We start from the raw sequence: 16,338 nt of genomic DNA on the forward strand, positions 1-16,338 counted from the left end.
CTTTGATCTTGTCTGATGGACAATCAGTTGAGGTCCGAGAAGCGAGAGTCCTCTCAATGTACCCAATGGAGCCCAGAAATGTCCTATTAATGTTACGCGATTTAGTACAGTAGTAGATAAGGACGCTTCTTTAGTACTATGTCTACTTGTAGCCTGGGTGCCTGACTGTTTCTGCAGTCAGTAATGCCACAAACCAGACTGTGATAAGATGACTACAGCAGAAATACACTGGAACTCAGGCTACCGTAAGTCAATTTGTTCTGAATTAGAGTAGAAACTGTTGTTAGAATGGACTTGAGATGGGAATAAAATGTATCTGTGCAAAGAAGATTAGTGAAACGAGTGAGAACAGACCGTAAAACACACATTTAATGGGTGAGCAAGAACTGTTCTGTATCTACTGTAGTCCTGTGTGTTCACTTGGGTTTTCACAGACGTGTGTGTGTTCTGCATAATTATCCACAGTGGCGGTTTCTGCCTCAAAGAATGCTATCTATTAACTTACCAGTCAGGCAACAAAGCGGTCTGGTGCCAAGATTGTTATCCTGCGTTCGAGCTTATCTCCCTCACTTTCCCCTGTGTCCCACAATCTCCCACCGTCTCAAAGCAAGGGTTTACACAGGGACGCATTCTAGCGTGTCATCACGTTTGGGTGAGTGTCCTGAGGAAGAGTTCAGCCTCTTAGAGCCATTAAGCTGAAGGGAAAGTAGATTTAAGGGCTGTTGATAATGCTGTTGATAACATAAACAGAAACAGCACAGTTTGTGCCAAAATGAGAATAACACACACACCTAGTGTACATACATTTGAGGAGTGTAGCTAGATACACACTGATGCACGCAAGCTTACGTGAACACACGCACACAGACACACACATGCAGTCAGATGTATGCACAAACATACACACACGCGCACACACACACAAACATGCTTGGGATAAGTGGAAAAGCACCTGTCTCTGCTATGAGATAAAGAGATGACGAGAAGAAGACACGGTCCGTCCTGTTTCAGCGAGTTGTAAATCTCTCAGCTGTATGAGTCTAAGGGCCTCCAGGTCAGGAAACTGAAGCAGCCACAGGAAGACCTGTGAGTGTCTTCTGTTTCCTCCTCACTCACTGAGGAGCCTGACATCTTTCCAGACCAGTATGAATGACTGCCTTCCCATGTAATCACAACATGTTTCATTGAGTATAATAATATCTTAACCCTCCATTTGTCCCCCATTAGGGTGGCAAAAGGTCTGAAACTTTCCATGGGGAATTAAGCCCTGGAATTTGGGGTATTTTGCTTAAATCCATCAAAAAAGTTTACGTATAACAGTGGGTCTTGTGGGATATTTTGGTTAAACTATCCCCAATTCAATGGAATTGCAACCCTCTGCATGCACAATGCATTCTTCCATCACATGTACAGCTGATTCTCAAGATCTTGCACACAAATGAGATGCTATTGAGCACACACTACTACACTGTCCAAGCCAAGGACTACATGCTTTCTGGTAAGTTTCGATTACAATACTGGGTGGGGTGAATATATTGTATATGACATTCATTTTTTGTTAACTAGTAAATAGTAGCCTACAGTAGAGTGTGTTTAAATCATTTCTAACTTAACAATTTCTGCTAGTTAGGTTTTGCTACCATGTGGGGTTTAGCTTGCTTGAGCCTGCTAACTGAGGAGTGTTAATTTACTTTTTTCCAGACATATCATTTAAAAACATTTCTGACAGAGTTGTTTATTCTAACTGCTTAGCTATTTTTTTTTACATGGAATTGTATTTGTTTCCCTAATTTTTTCCTAATCTTTATAGGAAAATGCCACGGGAACTATCTGATGTGTGGAGACATTTCACTGCAGCTAATGAAGGAAAAGCTGTGTACATTTGCAAATACTGTGCCAAATAATTTGTGAAGAATGCAATAAAGATGCAGAATCATCTGGCCAAGTGCATAAAGTTCCCTCAGCGGTCACAACAAGCAACCTCAGACAAAAGTCTGTATACTTCTATTCAAGGTCAAATCAGACACCTTATCAATAGCAACAGCTCATGGTCCTCCTGGAATCAGAAGTTTGACTCAATGGAGGAACGTAGTCAGAGACATGCTGATGAATGTCTTGCTCGAGCTGTGTATGCAACTGGTTCACCTCTGATGCTCACAGGCAATGTGTATTGGAAGAGATTTCTGAATGTTCTTTTTCCAGCATACACCCCTCCAACCAGACATGCTTTATCTCCTCTTTTGCTGGATGCAGAGTTCAGAGTTCAAGTGAAGGTCAAGCAAATCATAGAGAAAGCAGACTATTGCAATCTCTGATGGGTGGTTGAATGTTTGTGGGCAAGGAATAATTAACTACATCTCCACCCCTCAACCAGTATTCTACAAGACAGACAATGCTGCGACCATGAAGGCTGCTTGGTCTAAAGTGGAGGAGTCCTGCCCTCACATCACACGCATTGGCTGTGCTGCTCATGCATTGAATCTGCTCCTCAAGGACATCATGGCACTGAAAACGATGGACACACAAGAGAGCCAAGGAAATGGTTAGGTATGTGAAGGGTTATCAAGTTACAGCAGCAATCTACTTCACCAAGCAAAGTGAGAAGAATAAGAGCACCACATTGAAGCTGCCCAGCAACACCCATTTGGGTGGTGTTGTCATCATGTTTGACAGCCTCTTGGAGGGGAATGAGTCTCTCCAAGAAATGGCCATATCACAGTCTGCTGTGTCATGAGCCAGCTCAAAGCCCGTAACAAAAGGGAGACAACGTGGAGATAAGGAGTAACAAAATATATATTTATTAAATAAAGTAAACTAAGTACAATATACAATGGTGTGTGTAATCAGTAGTGTAAGTGAGTGTTTTGCATGCATGAATGATAATGCAGGGTGTTGAACGGTGCCAAAGCAAACAACCAAAAACCACCAAGACACAACAAAATCTGTAAAGGTGTCTGCATGGAGAGAGTCTCCTCCATAAATGGGGAAGTGGTGTATTTATCCTGGGACACACCGGGCCCAGGTGTTTCTCATGTAGCTGACGACCCTCCCAACTCCGCCCACCAGCATCCTAATAAGGAAACAAGAACAAAGAGAGAAACGGCAGAGGGAGGGTTGTCACATTCCCCCCATAAAACCGGGGACCAACAAGGACCCCGGAACATACCGAGCTCTACCCCCCAAATTGACACAGCCTCTGCGCCTCCCAAATTGACACAGCCTCTGCGCCTCCCAAATTGACACAGCCTCTGCGCCTCCCAAATTGACACAGCCTCTGCGCCTCCCAAATTGACACAGCCTCTGCGCCTCCCAAATTGACACAGCCTCTGCGCCTCCCAAATTGACACAGCCTCTGCGCCTCCCAAATTGACACAGCCTCTGCGCACAGGAAGCAACATTTAAGAGGAAAGAACACAAGAACAGACAGGAAAGATAGGACATGACAACACCAAACAATGGTCAGTCACGTAAACATTCAGGAACAGGGCACAAGAGACTGCATCAGCTACAAACTCCAACGAAAAGATCAGGGTCCTTAATTTTTACAACAACTCCCAACGATTCAGTCACTTCCCAACATAACAGAATTTCACTCATTTCAATCATTCAACCTTGTAGTGTTCAGCGATCTTCAACAGCTGTTCTTTAGTACATAATTCTAACAGTTCCTCTGATGGAAAGCGAATCAACTCGTCTACATAAGACGCCATAGTCATAAATAAATAATCTTGCTCAACCCCTCTGCTGAGCACATCAGACCACAACCAGAGAAATGACAATCACCCTGAGCACCACAGAAGAGAGATGAGATACGGAGCTTCCCCAAAACCTACAATAACTCAACCCTAGTCTTCGTGCGGATTTGCGGTGGGTATTTACGCACTGTAGCCCGCTGGCAAGGAAGTAAAACTCCCCAGCATGCTGGCAAATTCCACCAAGCCACGTATGTGCCCCTGAGACAACTGCTCAGTCCACAGACACCACACAAAAATAACTAACATTTATCCATGCCCAACATATTCCAAAAATGAAACGCGTCACTAAGCCTATCAGGGGAAAAAGGCTATAGCGCCGGGTAGCAAGTTCCACTACCCTACCCAAATCTCCCACCGAGGTACATAGCCAATTTACTCACATCCTTAGACCAATGTCCCAACAGAAAGTAGAACAAGAGTTTCCAGGCTGGGCAGGGGCCTGGAAACGAACCATTATGCCCTCTCCAACGCAGCACACAAACCAAACAACAAAGGCAACCAATACTGGGCCTATCAAACACGTACAGAATTTAACATTACCTCCACGTTCTCCCAAACCAATACGTTCAAAGATACCGGATGAGCTCCCACTTGTCACGAACCGGTTCAAAGCCCGTAACAAAAGGGAGACAACGTGGAGATAAGGAGTAACAAAATATATATTTATTAAATAAAGTAAACTAAGTACAATATACAATGGTGTGTGTAATCAGTGTAAGTGAGTGTTTTGCATGCATGAATGTGATAATGCAGGGTGTTGAACGGTGCCCAAGCAAACAACCAAAAACCATCAAGACACAACAAAATCTATAAAGGTGTCTGCATGGAGAGAGTCTCCTCCATAAATGGGGAAGTGGTGTATTTATCCTGGGACAGACCGGGCCCAGGTGTTTCCCATGTAGCTGACGACCCTCCCAACTCCGCCCACCAGCATCCTAATAAGAAAACAAGAACAAAGAGAGAATACGGCAGACAGAGTGGGAGGGTCATCACACTGACATGGACAGCCCCATCAAGAGGATCTTCCTGGATGATGTATTTTGGGAGAGAGTGGTAAAGCAACCTGAAACCTATAGCAGTAGCCATTGCACGGATTGAGGGAAAAAATGCCATCCTGTCTGATGTTCAGACTCTGCTTGCAGATGTAAGAGAAGAAATATGTACTGCCCTGCCCACTTCACTGTTGCTCCAAGCAAAGGAAACTGCAGTTCTGGAATACATCAAAAAGTGTGAAGACTTCTGCCTGAAGCCCATACACGCCGCAGTGTACATGTTGGACCCCAAATATGCTGGCAAGAACATGGTGCAGAGATCAACAAGGCCTATAGTGTCATCACTACCGTGTCTCGCCACCTTGGCCTGGATGAGGGCAAGGTTCTTGGCAGTCTGGTGAAGTACACTTCCAAGCAAGGGCTTTGGGATGGACACGCAATATGGCAATCGTGCCAACATATCTCATCAGCCACCTGGTGGAAGGGACTTTGTGGATCTAAGGCTTTTTCCCTTGTTGCCTCCATTATCCTCCAAATTCCACCAACATCAGCTGTCTCAGAGCGCAACTGGTCTTTGTTTGGGAACACACACACCAAAGCACGCAACAGGCTGATCAATACAATGGTTGAAAAATTGGTGGCAATCTGGGCAAATTTGAGGCTTTTAGAGCCTGACAATGAGCCATCCTCAACAAGGTTGGAAAGTGATAGTAAAGATGAGGCCTCATTCTGATGTTCAAGAGGTCGACATTGAGCACGTCCAGGGGGAAGACATGGAAGCCTGAGAGGAGACAACCAAAGCTTTAGTATCTAGACTATCATTTTACAGATGTATGTTGAATTTTTGGGGGGGAGATGCGATGGATCATTGGGGATCATTCAATATTCCCTTTCTTTTGTTGTTCTGTGAAATCATCCCATGTGAAGAGTCAACTCATTTAATTAAAGTTAAATTCGTAACCATTTTATTTAAAAAAAATATATATTGGAAGGATTTAATCATTTGCATTTATGTCTACTTATGATAAGGTAAAATGTTTGTTTCTGTCTCCATATGATATGGTAAATATTTCCAATGCAAAAAACATCTACATTTAAATGGTATTAATATTATTTTGCATATTTTTCTGTTAATTCCCATATATTCCTGTTAATTCCCATATATTCCCGTTAATTCCCACGGAAGGTTTCCACCTCTGAATATTCCGTAAAATGTGCAATCCTAGTCTCCATACATCATCTACGTATCGCTTTGGAATTGGCTGATTTTCTCCCGCTTTCCCTTGGTTTCCACCGACCGTTGGCATAAGAAGGCATGTCGGCGTTCCTTCCCTCTTCCCTGTGATCGTGCAGCTTGACGTCGGGAGCGTTTCCCAAACAACTTGGCCGGCTTTCCAGACTGGATTAGCATCCCTTTTCTCACCTGCCAGATTGTCCCATTCCCATCTCCTCTCATCAGAGGCTTTCTCTCAGGCAAGAAAAGGGGAATAGGGAAAGATCACGTTTGACCCAGTGACAGATGTTGATCTGATGGGCTGGACAGATCTTATGTAGGTGAGAGTCCATAATGTGACCTCATTAACCCAACTCTGGGATGGGTTACACTTAGTCAGCACATCTTGGCAGATGTTTAGTACTTTGGCCTTGCTTCTAATGTAACAGATATGCAATGCATTCCTATGAGGAGGCTGTCTTAACTTATTAGGTAGCCTTTGCTGGGTTTTGAAAGGCCAAGAATTGGATTTCTAGTGATCTGTGCTTCGTCGTTGGGAGCATGTGGAGGAAACTGAAAATACCTGGAAAAGAGACAGATGGTGGTGAAAGGCAGGATACAGGAGGGAGGGATCCGGCGAATAGTTTGGATCTATAGAGCAATTTTAACTGTAATTAGACCAAATTGCTTCCGAATGTTGTCGACTTCGGCCCAGCCAGTACCTCAGTTCCTTTATACCCCATTCCCATTTCTAACTCTTCTGGCCCTGGATTGTTCATGTTCCCTGGTCATGGTCAACACACACACACACACACACACACACACACACACACACACACACACACACACACACACACACACACACACTGCTTGGCCTGTCTGTCTGGTTCTGAGTCAGTCGGGTCTTGTGGCGCTGAGACATAGACACCCTGGCAAGGCGATTGTTATTGAGTCCATTAAAAGAGTGAGCGCTCTGAGCGCTCCAGTCTTTTGTTTGGCCTAGCTTGGCGGCCGACCTACGGTGTGTTTTCCTTCAGTCGTATGCACACATAGACAGGGCTCTGCTGAACTTGGCTAGATCCTCAAGCAGTCGTCTAGCGCTGCTTCTGAAAGGTTTGGCCATGGGAGCGCCCAGACGCCTCCTCACTTTTGAGGGTCTCACTGCTGATCAAAGGAATGGCAGCTCAATTGCCAGCTCTCTTCTCTCTCTTTCTTTCTCTTTGTTTCTTTAAATGGCTCCCTTCCATGTCATCTCATACCTTTTGCATGAACAACTTCCCTATAGCGCTCCATAAAGGTCCTGTTCATGCTCCTCGCTCACTTCCAGAACTTAGTTTTACTGAAATTGTTCCGATGTATGATTAAATCAAAACCAGATGAAAGCATGATGGACATAAAGCATGGACCATATGAGTCCAACATTAGTGTGATTATTGTGATTTTAATGCAGAGTTGACTGGTAGAAGAGCAGGATGTATGGAGGGGTTTAGTTTGTTAGTTAGTGGGGGGTTGTGGATGTGGCCCAGAGTGATTCAGAGTTCCAGATGGACACATCTGGACCAGAGGTTGTCCCTTCCTGGTCCCGACCAGGCCAGATTAATCAAGCCCAGATGTGCGTGACTGTTATCGCCACAGTGGGTCTCTGCTGCTCGGATGGGGACTCGCATTCCCGGCCTCAAATTGTCCAGGCCAGATTGTCAGGTCATGGGTATGAGTGAGAGGGGACAGTAAGAGCCTGCTGGTATCTGTCTCAATCCCTCTCTCTCTTTCTCTCTCTCTGCTGGGTTTGACCTACTTCCCCTCTGTCTATCTCGCGTTCACTCGTTCTCTGTCTGGCTGTGATTTAATTTTCATTTAACTGCACCAGGAAGTAATAAGAGCAGCGCTTCCACAACAAAGCTGCCTCATCTATCTGTACATCTCCTTTAGAACTCAAGAGGGTCAACTTAAACCACTTCTCCAGGGTTTATGTTACATTCCTCCTGACGGCCCCTCTCAGACCATGTATTTTATTTGAATTCCAACCCTCCATCTCTACAGTACCTCTAATGCTGTATTAACTTTGGCACCACTACTGCAGTTAATAAGGCCTTTCCATCATTAGGCCTGTTTGAGTTTTATTATGTGCGATTGAATGGACATCATATTGCTCAAATGGTTTCAGCGTGAGGTCATTGTGTTTGACTTGTGAAGTGTGGTTAACAAAATGATGTCGCCTGGTTGTTCCTGGTGAGCAGCGCAGCAAGGTGGCTATTGAAGTCAGAGGACATTGTGTTCTCCTCATTACTTTGTTTCCACACAAAGTGACACACTATCTTTTCTAAATTAATATTTTCAGTAGTTTTTGTAGGGGGCAGCTTTAACGTTGCAGATAGATTGTGGCTTCTATCAATGTAATTGTCTGCCTCATTTCCAATCCCCCATATACAGTACTGTGCAAAAGTTTTAGGCAGGTGTGAAAAAATGTTGTAAAGTAAGAATGTTTAAAAAAAATAGACATGCTAATAGATTATATTTATCAATGAACTAAATGCAAAGTGAGTGAACAGAAGAAAAATCAAATTCATATTTGGTGTGACCACCCTTTGCCTTCAAAACAGCATAAATGCTTGTAGATACACTTGCACACAGTTTTTGAAGGAACTTGGCAGGTAGGTTTGCCCAAACATCTTGGATAACTAACCACAGTTCTTCTGTGGATTTAGGCAGCCTCAGGTACTTATCTCTCTTCATTTAATCCCAGACAGACTCAATGATGTCATGGCTTTATAAACTTCTGGCTAATTGACATCATATGAGTCAATTGGAGGTGTACCTGTGGATGTATTTCAAGGCATATCTTCAAACTCAGTGCCTCTTTGCTTGACATTTTGGGGAAATCAAAAGAAAGACCTCAGAAAAGAATTGTAGACCTCTACAAGTCTGGTTCATCCTTGGGTGCAATTTCCAAACGCCTGAAAGTACCATGTTCATCTGTACAAACAACAGTACGCGAGTATAACCCCATGGGACACCGCAGCCGTCATACCGCTCAGAAAGGAGATGTGTTCTGTCTCCTAGAGATGAACATACTTTGGTGCGAAAAGTGCAAATTAATCCCGGAACAACAGCAAAGGACCTTGTGAAGATGCTGGAGGAAACATGTCGATATAATCTGAAAGGCCGCTCAGCGAGGAAGAAGCCACTGCTCCAAAACTGCCATAAAAAAGCCAGACTATTGTTTGCAACTGCACATGTGGACAACGATCATACTTTTTGGAGAAAAGTCCTCTGGTCTGATGAAACAAAATAGAACTGTTTTGCCATAATGACCATCGTTATGTTTGGAGGAAAAAGGGGGAGGCTTGCCAGCCGAAGAACAACATCCCAACCGTGAAGCACGGGGGTGGCAGCATCTTGTTGTGGGAGTGCTTTGCTGCAGGAGGGACTGGGTCACCTTACAAAATAGATGGCATCATGAGGGAGAGAAATTATGTGGATATATTTAAGCAACATCTCAAGACATCAGTCAGGAAGTTAAAGCTTGGTCGAAAATGGGTCTTCCAAATGGACAATGACCCCAAATACACTTCCAAAGTTGTGGCAAAATGTCTTAAGGATAGTAAAGTCAAGGTGTTGAAGTGGCCTTCACAAAGCACTGACCTCAATCCTGTAGACATAGACATAGAACTGAAAAAGCGTGTGCCAGCAAGGAGGCCTACAAACCTCACACAGTTACACCAGCTCTGTCAGGGGGAATGGGGTTATTGTGAGAAGCTTGTGGAAGGTTACCTGAAACGTTTGACAAGTTAAACAATTTCAATGCAATGCGACCAAATACTAATTGAGTGTATATAAACTTCTGACCCACTGGGAATGTGATGAAAGAAATAAAAGCTGAAATAAATCATTCTCTCAAATATTATTCTGACATTTCACATTCTTAAAATAAAGTGGTGATCCTAAGACAGGGATTTTTTACTAGGATTAAATGTCAGGAATATATGACATTTAATTTTATATTGTCAGGAATATACTTCCGACTTCAACTGTATATACAGTTTTACGGGCTCTTAACCAACTGTTTTATTTTGTTAGTTTTTTGCATTGTTTGTAACTCATTCTGTACGTAACATTGCTGCTACTGTCTCTTATGACCGAAAAGAGCTTCTGGATGTCAGAACAGCAATTACTCAGTCATTACTCGAACTGGACAAATATTTTTTGAGTATGACGCAAAGGATATACTGCTTTGTCGAGACAAGGCCCAAATCCCTGTCATCCTCGTGAAGAAAAAGAATATAAGGGGCTGGGTGCCGACGAGTTGGTAAACCACCACTACCCACCATATTGGCCAATGTGCAATCATTGGAAAACAAACTGGACGATCTACGATTAAGACTATCCTACCAATGGGACATTAAAAACTGTAATATCTTATCGTTCACGAGATGTGGCTGAACGACGATGCAGAAAATATGGAGCTGGCTGGCTTCTCCGTGCATCGTCAGGACAGAGCAGCTACGTCTGTTAAGACGAGGGGCTGGGCTGGGTGTCTATTTGTCAATAACTGCTGGTGAGCAGTGTCTAATATGAAAGAAGTCTCGAGATCCTGGACTTGCTGACGTCTACCCTTACCACCTGGGACAGCCCAACAACACATCTGTCACGCTGATCCTCAACACTGGGGCCCCTCAGGGGTGTGTGCTTAGTCCCCTCCTGTACTCCCTGTTCACCCATGACTGCTTGGCCAAGCACAACTCCAACACCATCATTACGTTTGCTAATGAGACACCACTGGTAGGCCTGCTCACCGACAACGATGAGACAGCCTATAGGGAGGAGGTCAGACACCTGGCAGTGTGGTGCCAGGACAACAACCTCTCCCTCTATGTAACATCGACAGGGCTGTAATGCAGCGGGTCGAGAGTTTCAAGTTCCTTGGTGCCAACATCACCAACGAACTACCAAACACACCAAGGCAGTTGTGAAGAGGGCACGACAACACCTTTCCCCCTCAGGAGACTAAAAAGATTTGGCATAGGTTCTCAGATCCTCAAAAAGTTCTACAGCTTTACCATCGAGAGCATCCTGACCGGTTGCATCACCGTCTGGTATGGCAACTGCTTGGCATCTGACTGTCATGCTCTACAGAGGGAAGTGCGTACGGTCTAGTACATCACTGGGGCCAAGCTTCCTGACATCCAGGACCTATATACTAGGCAGTGTCAGAGGAAAGCCCAAAAAATTGTCAACGACTCTAGTCACCCAAGTTACCGCACAGCAAGCGGTACAGGAGCACCAAGTCTAGTACCAAAAGGCTCCTTAACAGCTTCCACCCCCAAGCCACAAGACTGTTTTTACACTACTGCTACTTGCTGTTTTATTATCTATGCATAGTCATTTCACAAATGACCTTGACTAACGGGTACCCCAGCACATTGACTCGGTACCGGTACCCCATGTATATTGCTCATTATTGTTATGTAATTTTCTTATGTTACTTTTTTTATTTTATTTTATTTTTAAAAATATTTTCTTGACTTTATTTCTTGAACTGCATTGTTTAAGGGCTTGTAAGTAAGCATTTCACAGTGAGGTATTCGGCACATGTGACGAATACAATTTTATTTTATTTCTATTCACTATAATGGTGGTATTCTGTTTTCTGCTAACAATGCCTGCAGTACCGCGGTCGGCCTTGAACTGCCGTTGCTTCACTGAGAGGGGGCAGTCATTCTCCCCTGGTCTGGACCAAGAATATTTGTCATGAGAAGATCGTTATTGATGGGAACCAGTACTAAATGGGTTTCCCCATTATATAGTTATCCCATTACACCAGTGAACAGGGGAACCCACTGTTCAGCACATTTCCAGATAAATGTCTCTAACCAGGAATGTGCAGCAGCATTTAGTCCAATGGGTTAAAGACTTGGGAGGTCTGTCATACAGTGTGCATGACATATTGCAGCATTTAAAGCCTACTAAATTGTGTTTTTCTGGGGTATATTTCTATTTATTTTAATAGCACTTCAAATCCAATCAAATGTAGCTAGCAGAAGTGTGAAATAGTCTTGGCTTTAGATGTATTTTTCCTCACTACCTTTCAGTTATACAGAACATTCAGAGGGGGATTTTAAGGAAGTGGGATAAATAAATGGCTGACTCTTGTTCTCTCTCCTTCTCCCCCTCCAGACTACCGGACTGGGCCCTGTTTCACGCAGGTCAACAACCAGATGTGCCAGGGCCAGTTGAGTGGCATCGTGTGCACCAAGACATTGTGCTGTGCCACCATCGGACGGGCATGGGGACACCCCTGTGAGATGTGCCCCGCCCAGCCTCACCCCTGTCGCCGAGGCTTCATCCCCAACATCCGCAGCGGCGCGTGCCAGGGTAAGACATATACACACACACACACACACACACGCATGTTTACACTCACATATAAACACACCTGTATGATCTTCAGTCTAATAAACTCTACAAGTGAGTCTAATAAACTCACACACACACACACACACACACACACACACACACACCATCCTCATCATGAACACTGTAACCAACTTAATTCACTTAATTAACTAGTAACTCAATCTGTCACCATCAGCAACATCTTCAATAAAATCATGTTTAATGTAAACGTCAAAGTAACAGTCCCCTTCCTTATCTCTGATACTGTCACCAAATTCCTGCAGCCTGCAACCACCACCCTCACAGAGAAACCAAAACACACACACACAGAGCAGAGCAGAGATACACATCAAAGCCCAAGAGAAAGAGAGGGAGAGTACGAGAGAGAAAGAGTTCTAATTTCACCGCCTCATGAACTGAGTTTCTCATTGCTTCATCAGCATTGCAGCAGCAGCCCCAGGCCGTCTCTGTCTCTGTCTCTCTCTGTCTCTGTCTGTTTTGTCTGTCTGGCCCCTCCCGTCATCCACACTAGGCTCCCTAATGACCAACCAGACTAAGCAGTGAGGCTGGATCAATAGATGACACACATGTAAATGTTGCGTCCCCTCTTAGGTAAACGCAGCGTCTCACCCCTCTGCAATATTCAAACGGCCCTCCATGGACTGGAGCCTCTTCATCTCTGTGGATATTCAAATGAGAGTTGTCTAGTCAACACCTTTGTGTTGAGATAATGGGTTGCCTTTTTTGAATGTTTTTCACTAAGTCTCAAAGGGGGGCACTTACCTCATTCACATTAATGTGCAGGACTAGGAGCCACCTGGGTGAAACAGGACACTCCCCTTTATTGGCAGAAAGCAGGTGCACATGGCCTCTAAAGCTCCTGTTGAGTGTTGACACATTCTCAGTAAGGTGTGGTGAAAGCCAAATTGAATACGAAAGCTTTTTGCACTCAGTCTAATGAAAAATAGCCGGAAAGAACTGAACAACTGAAGAAATAGGACTCTAAGACAGCGGTAAACCTTCACGCCTCACTCTGCACATTGGAATTACCAATGTGACTGACTGAGTGCCTTAAAGGGGCAATCTGCGACTTCTCTTTCTGCTGTGGCCACTGGACAAAAAGCAAGGAAACTGATGCTCAAACAAAACCAAAGTGCTTTATTATCCAAAGCTGCATCATTGAATGTCTTATATTCAACTCTAAGTCAACCCATTCAACAAGTCAAATCAAAATAAAAGGTATTTGTCGCATGCTTTGTATACAACCGGTGTAGACACAGTGAAATGCTTACTTACGGGTTGCGTGTTGAAGATAAAGATAACAGAAAATAGAAATAGTGACACGAGGAATAAATACACAGTGAATAAGGAATAACAATGACGAGTAAAAATAACATGGCCATATGTAGGGAGTACCAGTATCTAGTCGATGTGCAGGAGTACGGGGTAATTCAGATGGCTATGTACATATGAGGGTGGGGTATATTAAAAGTCACATTCTTTCACAGAGCCTCTATCAGTCTGCTTCTATGTATACAGTACCAATCAAACGTTTGGACACACTTACTCATTCAAGGGTTTTTCTTTATTTTTACTATTTTCTACATTGTAGAATAATAGTGAAGACATCAAAACTATGAAATAAAACATATGGATTCATGTAGTGACCAAAAAAAGTGTTAATCAAATCAAATATATTATAGATTTAGATTCTTCAAAGTAGCCACCCTTTGCCTTGATGACAGCTTTGTACTCTCAACCAGCTTCATGAGGTAGTCACTTGGAATGCATGTCAATTAACAGGTGTTCATTTGTGGAATTTCTTTCCTTCTTAATGTGTTTCAGCCAATCAGTTTTGTTGTGACAAGGTAGGGGTGGTATACAGAAGATAGCCCTATTTACTAAAAGACCAAGTCCATATTATGGCAAGAATAGCTCAAAAAAGCAAAGAGAAGCAACAGCTCATCATTACTTTAAGACATGAAGGTCAGTCAATCTGGAAAATGTCTAGAACCTTGAAAGTTTCTTCAAGTATAGTTGCAAAAACCATCAAGTGCTATGATGAAACTGGCTCTCATGAGAACCGCCACATGAAAGGAAGACCCAGAGTTACTATAAGGGCACAAGGCGAGACCCAAATGCAGACACAGGAGGCAGATGGTTGAGCTCCGATATTTATTATAACAAAAGGGGTAGGCAAAAGGCAGGTCGGGGACAGGCGAGAGTTCAAAAACCAGGTCAGAGTCCAAACAGTACCAGGCGATAGGCAGGCTCGAGGTCAGGACAGTCAGAGTGGTCAGGCAGGCGGAGTCAACATCAGGACAGGCAAGGGTCAAATCCAGAAGCACTAGGAAAAAACAGACTGGGAAAAATAGGAGCTAGGAAAAATCGCTGGTTGACTTGGCAAAACAAGACGAACTGGCACAGAGAGACAGGAAACAAAGGGTTAAATACACCGGACTAATGGAAACAGGTGAGGGCAGTTATCTCTGCTGCAGAGGATAAGTTCATTAGAGTTAACTGCACCTCAGATTGCATCCCAAATAAATGCTTCACAGAGTTCAAGTAACAGACACATCTCAACATCAACTGTTCAAAGGAGACTGCGTGAATCAGGCCTTCATGGTCGAATTGCTGCAAAGAAACCACTACTAAAGGACACCAATAAGAAGAAGAGACATGCTTGGGCCAAGAAACATGAGCAATGGACATTAGACCAGTGGAAATCTGTCCAAACTTGAGATTTTGTGTTTCAGCTGCAGTGTCTTTGTGAGACGCAGAGTAGGTGAAAGGATGATCTCCGCATTTGTGGTTCCCACCATGAAGCATGGAGGAGGAAGGGTGATGGTGTGGGGGTGCTTTGCTGGTGACTGTTGGTGATTCATTTAGAATTCAAGTCACACTTAACCAGCATGGTGCAACGATACGCCATCCCATCTGGTTTGCACTATAATTTGTTTTTCAACAGGACAATGACCCAAAACACACCTCCAGGCTGTGTAAAGGCTATTTGACCAAGAAGGAGAGTGATGGAGTGCTGCATCAGATAACCTGGCCTCCACAATCACCTGACCTCAACCCAATTAAGATGGTTTGGGATGAGTTGGAAAAGGAAAAGCAGCCAACAAGTGCTCAGCATATGTGGGAACTCCTTCAAGACTGTTGGAAAAGCATTCCTTATGAAGCTGGTTGAGAGAATGCCAAGAGTGTGCAAAGCTGTCATCAAGGCAAAGGGTGGCTACTTTGAAGAATCTCAAATATATTTTGATTTGTTTAACACTTTTTTGGTTACTACTTGGTTCCATCTGTGCTATTTCATCGTTTTGATGTCTTCACTATTATTCTACAATGTAGAATATTTTTTTTAAATAAGGAAAACCCTTTAATGAGTACATGTGTAATAAAAACCTTTGACTGGTCGCCAAAAAGCCCCTGAGCAAAGTCCTGTTGGAATCAGTTCAAAGCACACATGCACATGAATCCCAATGTAAGGATAGCATTCCAGGCGTCATGGATTTGGATGGCCCTCAACACGTGAGCACATTTTCAGGCTTTGTTAAAAGGGAACAGAGGTAAAATATATGCGCATGATTAGAAACAGGCTGGGTGTGTGTGTGTGAGAGAGAGAGAGGGCGGTATTAATCTTGGCTGCTTGGCTGGGTACTGGCAAGGCGTGCCAACTTCCCTCTCACAGAGCTGGATGATCGGGTGTGTGTGTCTGGACGTCTGTGTGTTTCTTTGGGAAGATCTCAATTGCATAGTCATCACGTCCTCTCTCCTCGTCTCTTTCTCTAAACCCATTGGAGGAAAAGGGGAGGGAGCTCTGGCTTTTTCATCCAATGGGTTTTGAGAATGAGATGAGGATGCGAGGAGTATGCAATTGAGATTCTAAACTTGACTATGTTTTCATACCATCCAGACAAATACCAGTCTCGGCACACATTCACACACCCGGACCAGACGAACCCTCTCTAGGCACGCTAAC

General features: G+C 43.8%; 1 protein-coding gene across 3 annotated transcripts in view; it reads left to right on the plus strand.

Annotated features, from left to right (window-relative positions):
* Positions 1–16,338, plus strand: part of LOC112251550 (fibrillin 2b) — a 96,884-nt gene that overhangs the window by 24,966 nt on the left and 55,580 nt on the right. For all 3 annotated transcript variants that reach the window (XM_042322062.1, XM_042322064.1, XM_042322063.1), the window contains exon 7: positions 12,135–12,332. In XM_042322062.1, the coding sequence (XP_042177996.1) occupies positions 12,135–12,332 (198 nt within the window). The remainder of the gene's footprint in view (positions 1–12,134; positions 12,333–16,338) is intronic.

Source organism: Oncorhynchus tshawytscha, linkage group LG05 (genome assembly GCF_018296145.1).
Source record: "Oncorhynchus tshawytscha isolate Ot180627B linkage group LG05, Otsh_v2.0, whole genome shotgun sequence".
NCBI lineage: Eukaryota > Metazoa > Chordata > Actinopteri > Salmoniformes > Salmonidae > Oncorhynchus > Oncorhynchus tshawytscha.